Source organism: Glycine max, chromosome 3, assembly GCF_000004515.6.
Source record: "Glycine max cultivar Williams 82 chromosome 3, Glycine_max_v4.0, whole genome shotgun sequence".
NCBI lineage: Eukaryota > Viridiplantae > Streptophyta > Magnoliopsida > Fabales > Fabaceae > Glycine > Glycine max.
This window is the reverse complement of record NC_016090.4, coordinates 18039152-18051237: the sequence shown is the minus strand read 5'-3', so window position 1 is coordinate 18051237 and position 12086 is coordinate 18039152. Positions and strand designations below refer to the sequence as shown.

Below are 12086 nucleotides of genomic sequence, written 5' to 3'. Positions count from 1 at the left end.
AAGAGTTGGATCCACATTCTCTCCTTTTTCATGCTTGCTCAACTTGCTGCCACATTCCATCGGGGTGCCAACTGGATTGGCGTCATCCATCTTGAACTTCTTAAGGACTTCTTTGGCATAGCCTTCTTGGGTGATGAAAATTCCTTTGTCTTCTTGTTTTACTTCGATGCCGAGATAATATGCCATGAGCCCCATATCCGTCATCTCAAATTCATTTGACATATGTTTCTTGAACTCTTCGAACATGCTTGGATTGTTCCCTGTAAAGATCAAGTCATCTACATACAAACACACAATCAAAATATCTCCACTTTGCGCTTTGATATAGAGTGCATGCTCATATGGACACTTGATGAAGTTCTTGTCTTGAAAGTACTTGTCGATTCGAACATTCCAAGCTCTCGGTGCTTGCTTGAGACCGTACAACGCCTTCTTCAACTTCAAGACTTTTTCTTCTTGCCCTTTTACTTCATAGCCCAGTGGTTGCTCAATATAGACTTCTTCTTCGAGAAAACCATTCAAGAAGGCTGACTTCACATCCATTTGATAGATCTTCCATTTATTTTGGGCTGCCAAAGAAATGATTAGTCTAATAGTTTCAAGATGAGCAACAGGAGCAAATACCTCATCATAGTCAATTCCTTGTCTTTGACTATAGCCTTTAGCCACCAATCTTGCTTTGTATCTCTCCACTTCTCCTTTAGCATTCTTCTTTGCCTTGTACACCCATCTTACTCCAATTGCTTTGTGTCCTCGTGGAAGTGTAGTAAGTTCCCACGTATCATTCTTCGTGATTGACTTGATTTCTTCGTCCATGGCGTCTTTCCACTTTATGTTTTCTGCCGCTTCTTGATAGCTTAGAGGCTCACAATCACCAAAAAGACAAAAGAGGTTAATGTCGTTTAGGTTTGTGGTTACCTCATAAATCTCTTCAATGCTCTTTAGTCGCGGTGTCCTCTCACTTGAACTTGTTTCATCCAGCCTTGGTGTCGGTGAGGCAGGTGGTGTAATATGTTCCTCTATGATTGGTTGTTCAATTTCATCATCTTCTTCAAAATAAGGAAGAAAATCATACTTATCTTCTTGAACACTCCAATCCCAACAATCTTCTTCGTTGAACTCCACGTCGCGACTTATGACGATCTTTTTACTATTTGGATTATAGAGCTTGTATCCCTTGGATCTTGAGTCGTAACCCACAAACACGTACTTCTCACTTTTATCATCGAGCTTTGTCCTCTTTTCGTTTGGAACATGGGTATAGGCAATGCTTCCAAACACTTTGAGGTGAGAGATCCCAGGCTTCCTTCCACTCCATGCTTCTTGTGGTGTCTTCTCATGCACGCTTCTTGTTGGGGAACAGTTTGTTAGGTAAACTGCACATGCCACTGCTTCAGCCCAAAACTCCTTCGGCATCTTCTTGCTTTTGAGCATGCTTCGCACCATGTTAAGTATGGTCCGGTTCTTTCTCTCTGCTACTCCATTTTGTTGTGGCGATCTTGGCATTGTCAGTGGGCGACGGATTCCATGGTCTTCACAATATTTGTTGAACTTATTTGAAGTGAACTCTCCTCCTCGATCAGATCTCATGGCCTTGATGGAAAGACCACTTTCTTTCTCCATGAGGGCTTTGAACTTCTTAAAGTTTTCAAACACTTTTGATTTCTCCTTCAAGAAATAAACCCAGGTTTTTCTGGAATAATCATCAATAAAGAGGAGAAAGTACTTATTCTTACCAAATGAATTGGGTTTGATTGGTCCACAGACATCGGTGTGTATGAGCTCTAGCGGCTTTGTTGCTCTTGTTGTTGATTCCTTTGGAAAACTTTTACGAAATTGCTTCCCAATTAGACATCCTTCGCAAAGTTGGTCTGGGTGGTTGATGCTAGGCAAGCCTCTCACCATCTCCTTCTTCGCTAAACGTTCTAGACCGTCGAAGTTGAGGTGCCCGAACCGTAGATGCCATAGCCACGAAGAGTCGATATAGAAAGCCTTGAGACACTTTGCCACATCATTTTGAATGTTCAAGAGGAACATTCTATTCTTTGACATAGGCACCTTAGCAATCAAGTTATGTCTACAATCTCTTAAGAAAAGACTATGTTCTTTCAAATGGATGTCATAGCCTTTCTCTAATAATTGTCCCAAGCTCAAAATATTATTCTTCATGTTAGGCACATAGTAGACATTGGATATGAATTGATGACTCCCATTCTTCAAACGTATGAGAATTTTACCTTTGCCTTTGACTGGTATCTTTGAGGCGTCTCCAAATGAGACATCGCCAGTTGCCGCTTCATTGATCTCCACGAACATGCTTTTATCGCCGCACATGTGGTTGCTTGCGCCGGTGTCGAGGTACCACTTGTTTCTTTTCTCTTCAAATTTGTTTTGGCACGCGAGTAGCAAAGTTTCTTCTTCTCCGCCTTTTTCTTCTACAAAGTTAGCTTTCTCTTCAACCTTCTTTGAGAATCTACACTCGGATGCGTAGTGACCAATCTGGTTGCAATTGAAGCACTTGATTTGTGATTTGTCATACCTCGACCATGAATTTCCTCTTCCACGATCTCTTGTTACTTGTGGATTCCAACTTCTTTCTCCATTGTTGAATTTGTTGAAGTGGTTGTTGTAACCACCTCTTCCTTCTCCTCCATGTCCTCGTCCACGTCCACGATCTTGGCCGCGACCTCATCCTCTTTGGCTCTTGTAATTTGCATAGTTTGCTTCCTTTACGTTGAGTTGTAGTAGTTTCTCCGTAGCCTCCTTTTGTTTAATTTTTCTCTTTTGTTTTTCTTCGTATGCTTGTAAGGAACCCATGAGTTGCTCAATAGTCATGGTCTTTAAATCCTTGTTTTCTTCAATGTTGGTAACAATGAAGTCAAAACTTGGATTTAAAGTTCGAAGTATTTTTTCCATGACCTTCACCTCATCAATATCTTCACCATTTCTTTTAAGTTGATTGACTACGGCCAATACTCGAGAAAAATAATCAGAAATTGACTCGGACTCCTCCATAAACAAACGCTCAAAGTCACCTCTAAGAGTTTGAAGACGAATCTTTTTTACCTGCTCAACTCCTTTGTTGCAAGTTTGAAGCTTATCCTATGCTTCTTTGGCCGTCGTTGCGTTGGATATCTTCTCAAATGTATCTTCATCCACCGATTGATAAATGAGAAAGAGAGCTTTCTTGTCTCTCTTTCTTGACTCCTTCAACGTCTCCTTTACACCTTGGCTTAGCGAGGCTTCATCTTGTTCCTCGAAGCCATTCTCTACGATATCCCACACATCTTGAGCTCCTAGTAGCGCCTTCATCTTGATACTCCAATTATCATAGTTGTTCTTTGTGAGCATCGGCATTTGGAAAGGAAAACCTCCATTCGCCATCTTTTGAGGATCTTGATGCTCTGATACCACTTTGTTGGAAATAAGGCTTTTTATGTTTAGGAAAAGTGTTTAGGAATATTGGAGACTTTGAATAGAAACTTGATAGGAAGGAGAATTCTTTATGGAGGAGAGAACTTTGTATTTTTGCTTGATACAAATGTGTAGGATTACATCTCTATTTATACTACTCTAAGGAGAACTCTAGACACACTAATTCTAGAGAGTTCTCAACTCTAGAGATCCAAAGAGTATTCTAGAGAATATTAAAATCATAAGAAATATCTAGACACTCCAAACACTACAAGAATTCTCTAGAAACATGACCCATAATTACTTAAGCCCAAAATAACTAAATCCAAGGAACCAAATAATTAATTTGGGCCCAAATCAAGTTTATATTTCAACATCACGATCACTCATTAAAGAGCCTAGGTATGTGGACAAGAAAATTTCATAATTATCTTATATATGAAAATTATAGTGTTAAATTGAAATAAAGTAAAAAATAGCAATCTTATAAATATAAAGTGAGCATATGAGAGGGTTGCTAGAAGTGGTGTGACTGAACAGAAGATATAGTAGGTTGTTTTGCAGGTTATCGAGGTGGGTTGGTCCTGAAAGAATTATAAATATTCTGGGGAATGCTGCAGATGGAGCTTTGATTACTAATGCCGAGAGGAGATATAGGCATATTTCTATGGACTCCTCTTGTCGGTGGAGACATGCCTGCATGCTCTTCGTGATTGTCCAAAGGTGGCTGCATTTTGGAGAAGTGTGTTACCTAATAAATTAGCACCAAAGTTTTTCAAAGGTGATGAGACGAACTTGTGTTCTATGACTATGGCGGTCGGGACTATTTTTATGTTTACGGTCTCAGTGGTATGATAGATATTGTCTTTAAGCGTTATAAAGATTATATGAGAGCCCATGCTTCTCAAAATTTGATGACGAGGAATCTCTTGAACTGGAGGAGGCCTTTGTCACTTTCACATACGGATTGGTTGTTGAGGCTAAATGTGAGGGGTGCCTATGATCCCTCTTCAGGTACTGCTGCATGCGGAGGTATACTCAGAGACTACCGTGATAGATTCGTGCTTGGGTTTTCGGTTAATTAAGCTTGGGGAATGTTTGTCAATTGATGAGGCTGAAATTTGGGGTATTTATCATGGTATGAAGATTGCAAGGAAGTATGATATTTGGGGTATTTATCATGGTATGAAGATTGCAAGGAGGTATGAAATTTGGGATTTATATCGTGATATTCTATGGCAGCATAGCATTCGAAAAAGTCCTAAGATTGCAAGGCAGCATGATTTTGGTAAAATTGTAGTGGGATCGGGCTCTGAGGAAGCCATTGGGTTTGTGTTAGATGGATGCCCTACATCTACATCGGTGCAGCATTGTTTCCCACTCTGTCATGAGTTGAAAGCTCTAACCTCTGCTACTAATCACTTATACTTCTTTCTCACACCGCACGATGCGGCTGCTGATTCCTTCGCCGAATTCGGTTTATCCATGAAACAGCAGGCCGCGTCAATTTTTTCTGCTTGTCCCTCCTTTTGCCAACCTTTTATTAAAAAAAATACAGATAAATGTTAAATAAATAAGTACCTCAATATAATATTTATTTCTTACTTTTTTGTTTAGTTTTAGATTTGTACTTACAATTTCTACTGTATAAACAATTGAATTATATTTATGTAATTTATTTGTTGCATATTTATTTAACATTGTATTTTAATTTTAATTTTATTTTATGAACATTAATTAGCATATGTGAATTAAACGTACGTTTGCAAATTTTAATAAAAAAATATTTGAATACTAACTAATTTAATTTTTTGTATTTTAACAGATAGTATATATCTCAATCTTAATTATAGACAAATTAAACATAAAACCTTTCGTAAATACATGGTCTTTTAAATATTTGCAAATTTTAATAATAAAATATATTTGAATACTTACGAACTAATTTATTTTTTTGGTATTTTAACAGGCAATATATATTTCAATCTTACAAACACTAAGTTGTAACATTATAAGGACATTATTAGTTAACAACAGAAACTAAAACTATCAACATAGGAAAAGTATAGAAACCCCACTTTCTGTGATATACATTCATATCCACTTCATGTACTTCTTGCCTATGCTTATCCATATCTAATCTCACTGCTGAATTCCAGCCTCTCCATTGAACAAAACATGGAGCACTCAGATACACCTCACATATTAGCTATACCCTTTCCAGCAGAAGGACACATCAAACCCATGTTTAATTTAGCCAAACTTCTTTCCCATAGAAGCCACAGAATCACCTTCGTGAACACACATCACAACCACAATCGCCTCCTCCAATTCACAGATTTACCCTCATTCCACACTCAATTTCCCGATTTCCACTTTGCATCCATCACTGATGGCATACCCTCTGACAATCCTAGAAAAGGTGCCCTAATAAACTACCTTCCAATGCTTATCACTCCTAGCGCCAGATCCTTAGTTGCCAAAGAGTTCCGAGAATTGTTCTCAAGACTTCTCGAGAAAAATGGTGATCAGTGGCAGCAACCATCTTGCATCATAGTTGATGGACTCATGTCAACGATTGTCATGGGAGTTGCACAAGAGTTTAGGATTCCAGTGATTGCTTTCCGAACCTACAGTGCTACTTGCACTTGGGTCACAATCTTCATGAGCAAACTTGCCAAGGAGGGAGCACAACAGCTTCGGAGTAATCAAGGTGAGTAAGGACGTTTAATTTAAAGCTTAAATATGTTTGAAGGTTCCTTCTCATAAATAATCAAATTTTATTCTAAGTTCCTGATAAATTTTTTTGTTACGTTTTGTTCGTAATTTTGATGTGAGTTTATCTATTATAGGTGACATTTGTGAATTTGTGGAAATTAATAGATAATCTTTTGTAATAATAATTGATCTATTATTATGTATGATAAAATCGTGTTCTAGGATCATTTTTTCTTTAACAGGTCATAAGTCTACCACATCTGCTTTATTTATAAAAATTTTATTACCAAAAATTTTACAATTTGTGGATAATTAAATGGTGAAATTTTGTGTTTCTGTATCATTTGTTATTATGTCTCTAGACATTGTTCTAGTTTTAGTTATTATATTACTTTTGAAGTAATTGTGTTGAGGTACAACACTTTGACATATAGAAGTAAAAGAACAACTCGTGTCTATCAAGGCTTACAGAATTATTTTTGTTTGGTTAAATTTATTTATTTTAGGAAAATTTATTTTAACCAAAATATGTAGACTTTTGTTTTTCTCTTTATTGCAAATTATGGGGATGCAATCTTTGTTTTGTAGTGTCATAAACTCACTAGTATGTTCTACAGAAAGGTTTGGATTTTTACCTTTTTCAAAATTTTCGTAAAATTTTTTTACTGTTTTTTCTATTTGATTTAACCTGATCTCCAAAGTGGAAATCCGATTATTCATAATTTTATTTCCAGAATCATTTTCTTTCTTGGAATCAGGAAATTCTATTTTCAAAAGCCATGTCAGGAATCTTCACTATTGCATAGATTATGACATTGAGCTTATCTACAAAACTTTATTTGTAAAAGACAACCCTGTAACAAAGTAAATGAACAGTAACTTTACTGTTCTTGACGGAAGGGATTTTTATATTATTCCGTCAGTTTTCTTTATAAAAAGGGTGTAGGAGTTCAGTTGAACACACACGCTGAACGACATTAGACCCAATAGTGAGAGAAAGACTTAAGGAAGAAAAACTTGTAATAGTTGTCTGTGCAATAATATCAAGTTCTTTTCTGGATCTTTCCCCTTTTCCCCCCAATTTTTCCTCTGAAAAACTGTATGTATGAATCTTACTATGTCTGGCTAATCCTTTTGAAGGCACCCTCAAGGGGCCTTAGTTATCTCTATTTGAAAAATGCGAATATGATTTAGAACCCAGTTGTTGTAAACAGTTTTTTTTTTTTTTTTTTACTTTTTCCTTTCTTTCTGCTTGTTTTTCGAAAACCTGAGATTAGTAAGCCTGTAAAGGTGTGCCCCTGATAGCTGTTTTTGAAAAACTATGAAAGCCCTTTTGGGTTAGGTTGGTGCTTGGAGGAAAATAAGATCAACGTAAGACCCAAAGAAGTGTGGGCAGTTCTTAATCTTCAGTACTCGACTTAATATCCAGAAAACCGATAAGGACCTTGTAGATTAAAAAAAAAGTATGGGTTCATCATATTTTATATTTTTCTCAAATAAGATAACTTACGGTGTCCACTTGGGGAGTGCCCTCTATCCATCTAATTTGATCTTTTCCTTCCGCTTATCGCTTATTCTCAACTGTTATTAATTATCCTTAACTGTATAATAATTTGTGTGTACTAATATAATATAAATCTAACTAGGAGGCTCTGCCACCTTTGCTAATCTATATTATATTATTTTTACATATTGTTTTTGTGATCTACTTTTTACTATTTACTATTTACTTTTTACCTTTTAGGGGTTCTTGGTTCCTTCTCATAAATAATCAAATTTTATTCTAAGTTTCTAATAATTTTTTTGTTGTTTTAATTTGAATTCTAAATATATTAAAATTTTTGTTTTAATTCTCTGTCATAATTAAATGATGATGTGTCACCTTATAAATTGATATTTTAAATATCATTAATAGTTGTTATGATACTACGTCATTAGATAACTAACTGATAACAAAGACTTAAAATAATGAAAAAATTTATCAAGAAACCTAAAACAAGATTTGATCATTTATCAGAAATTTTAAACATATTTAAGTCTTAATTTAATCATCAATATTATAGACATAGAAATACACTAATAAAATTACATGACTTCAAACATAAAAAGTTACACATGAATGGTAAAAATTAAAAGACACAAGTGTAGTGAAGTTTTAAAAAGGTCATGAAACTCTTTTAGTCACACAATTTTAAATCTTAGTCGATGTATATACAGTCTATGATTATTATTTAGTCTGAGTTATTACGTTCTAATTAAAGACAATTAGATTTGCTAGAACAATACTCTTATCAAGTTTTGACAATTTCACAATTGACTTCAGATGCAGAAAATTTGAAAAGTGCATCCGCCAACATTCCAGGATTAGAGAATTTATTGAGAAACTGTGACCTTCCACCCGATTCCGGGACTAGGGACTTCATTTTCGAAGAAACCTTAGCCATGACCCAAGCTTCAGCTATTATACTCAATACTTTTGAGCAACTTGAACCCTCCATTATCACTAAGCTTGCTACTATATTTCCCAAAGTGTATTCTATTGGTCCTCTTCACACTCTCTGCAAGACCATGATCACAACCAATAGTACTTCATCACCCCACAAAGATGGTCGTTTGAGAAAAGAAGATAGAAGCTGCATAACTTGGCTGGACCACCAAAAAGCAAAGTCAGTTTTGTATGTTAGCTTTGGTACTGTGGTGAACCTATCATATGAGCAATTAATGGAGTTTTGGCATGGTTTGGTAAACAGTTTGAAGCCTTTCTTGTGGGTCATCCAAAAGGAGTTAATAATCCAAAAAAATGTACCTATAGAGCTTGAGATAGGGACTAAAGAAAGGGGTTTTTTGGTAAATTGGGCACCTCAAGAAGAGGTTTTGGCCAACCCTGCTGTGGGTGGGTTTTTAACCCATTGTGGATGGAACTCTACATTGGAATCTATTGCCGAAGGAGTGCCTATGCTTTGTTGGCCGTCGATTACTGATCAAACGGTTAACAGTAGGTGTGTGAGTGAACAGTGGAAGATTGGTCTCAATATGAATGGGTCGTGTGATAGATTCGTTGTAGAAAACATGGTGAGAGATATAATGGAGAATGAAGATCTCATGAGATCAGCAAATGATGTTGCTAAAAAAGCTCTTCATGGTATCAAAGAGAATGGTTCTTCTTATCATAATTTGGAGAATTTGATCAAGGACATAAGCTTAATGAAGGTAAGGAACTAGTATAAGAGGTTGAATGTATTTCCTGGTGCATTTCCGAATTTAAACATCTTCATGTATCAAAATTTGTAGACTTAGTTGACTCTATCTATGTATTGAATTCACTTTCATCCATTTTTTTTTTTATAGACTTGCTCCCTCTTTTTCCAAGAATTAATGCACTTCCCCTAGAGTGTGTTTAGGGCAACGGTAAAAATTAGATTAATTTAATAATCAATTATATGTATAATCGATTATAATTAGAATTAATTTTTTTGATAAGTTTGTTAAAAGTGATTATAATCAGAATCAAATTCGTTTGGATGCAAATAAAAAATAAGGTTTTATGTGATAAATTACGAAAAGGGGTATACAATTATTTATTTGTATTAATAATAAATAGGATTAATCTGGAGATATACAGTTGTAGAGAAGAAGAAATATTGTTGTAAAATAATCAAATAGCTAACCTTTCTTGATGCCAAAATCAGCTTTATATATATGTAGTCGGTCTTTCGTAGTATAATAATTTTTTTATTCGGTTCCTTATTAATTTGCAATTAGAATATCACTTGAAAGTTGTTTCCAACTATTAATTAGTTGTTTTACACTTAGAATAACACTTGGAAGGTGTTTACAACCAGATGTATAAACGAGATGAACATTAAAAATTTAGACTTAGCTCATAATAAAAATAGATAACTCAAGCTTGATTTGTTTTCATAAACAATCCAAACTAAAAGTATGGGCATTATTTGCTTAAAAAAAATAATTAAAGCTTGAGTTCATCTTGTTTAACTTATTTGTAACCTATTGTTGTTTGTTTTGTGAAATTTTCCTTAAGCAGTTTTTAACTTTATTAATTTCGTATTTAATATAATAATTTAATAATAGATAATAATCTATAGGACTAATTATGTTTTTGATTTTTATACTTTTTTTTGCAAATTAAACTTTTAGTTTCCAAAGGAAATTTATAACATTTTTGGTCCTATATTTTTTCTCTATGAATTATTTTAGTTTTATTGTCAAATAAAACGTATAAACTAATAACATTAAAATCATATTAACAATCTAATGACTTATCACATCTTTAACAAGTTTGATGAAACATTCACGTGTAATTTATTTTTGAGCAAAATATATTTTTAATCTCCAATTAATCATGGTTTTTATGTTTTAGTATCTAAACTAAAATTTATTTAATTTTGATTCCCAAATTATTTTTTCATTTGGTTTTGACTTTTGTCATCAACTATTTTACTTAAATAATGTGACATTTGATCTATCACGGTACCTTTTTTTATTCGGGCAGTTGGAATTGCTTTTGCTCAGAGTAAATGACGCATATTGTTGATCAAATTAAAAACCAAAAATGCAACCAGACCAACAACACCTTACAAGGATTCAAGTTTCGACTAGGCTCGGGGGAGACCTCTTTGTGGTTCAATAACTAGTCTGCTGCTGGTATTATGTGCCAAAAAGTTAGTTTTGTCATTGAAGACATTGATTTGTGTCTCAAGAACCTCATTCATGAGGGCCATTGGAACATAAACGACCTTCACACTCGAGTCCCTCAGAATTTTGTGGAGATGCTGGAGGCAATTGACACTAATATTCATCCAGACATTCACGATTATTGGATCTGGAGTAGCTCCTCGAATGGTGATTACTCAGCTGCTTCTGGTTACAAGTGGCTATCTAACTCCCTCCCCAGCTCTACAATTGACCACTATGCAGCTTTTAAATGGCTCTGGAAGCTTAAAGTCCCAAGAAAGATTCGCATAATGATCTAGTTGATCCTTCAGAACTCTCTGCCCACCAATGCAGTGGGATTTAGACGCAACATGGACAATAATGTTGCGTGCCCAACCTACTCCAATCTCATTGAGGATTTTCTCCACTGCCTTCTGGATTGTTATTCTCTCCCAATATTTATCCTTGGCTTAGATCACAACTCATAGGTACTAATTGATATCTCTTTGTGGCTAGCTACCATTTGGTGGATTTGGAAATGACGTAATAATCATATTTTTGAAACAGACATCTGGGGTATCCAACATGTTATTACGAATATACAATACTTTGATGATGATTTAGTGTAACCTTTGTTTCTCTTTTCATAAAATAAAAAAAAAAGACCAACAACACCAATATAGCCTATGTGCCAGTGACAATGACTCCACCAATCATTGTGATCAACGTGTTTTTGGTTCCCGATGACTTCAAAGAAATTGATTCCTGCACTTGGTGGAGGATCTTAGTTATGATATGACATAAGGTATTAGAGACACTGGGTTACTTGAATTCCAGGACAAGAGGCCTCCTCAAAGGGAACAATAAAAGTAAGGAAAATTCTTCTTTGTATTTCATTCATTTGTTCGGCAATATATATATATATATATATATATATATGTGTGTGTGTGTGTGTCATACCCTAATTTCGTCCGGGGATTATTACTTGATGACATGCAATAAATGAAGTCCCGAGACGTCTCAGAAATCAAAAGGAAGTAGGCTTGCGCGATCCGTGAAATTCCGTAATGTGGCGGAAATCGAAAAGAGGTGTTTTTGCGCAATCCGTGAGTTTCCGTAACTTCTTCGAAAGCTAAAAAAGAGTAAAAATATAATCCGTAAGGATTCGTAACCTTGCGGAAGGAAAATAAGTATCGTTACGAAATTCGTAAATTTTCGTAACGTTACGGAAAAAGGATTACCAAAAAAAAATAGAAGGGGGGTGCATTTAGTAAAAAGAA

At 35.1% G+C, this 12086-nt stretch overlaps 1 protein-coding gene across 1 annotated transcript; it reads left to right on the top strand.

The window, feature by feature from the left end:
- The first annotated feature begins 5446 nt into the window (after positions 1-5446).
- Positions 5447-9465, top strand: LOC100817140 (7-deoxyloganetic acid glucosyltransferase). The gene is made up of 2 exons (XM_003520901.5): positions 5447-6127; positions 8456-9465. The coding sequence occupies exons 1-2, from the start codon at positions 5593-5595 to the stop codon at positions 9352-9354; spliced, it is 1434 nt and encodes a 477-aa protein (XP_003520949.3). The 5' UTR covers positions 5447-5592; the 3' UTR covers positions 9355-9465.
- The last annotated feature ends 2621 nt before the right edge of the window (positions 9466-12086 follow it).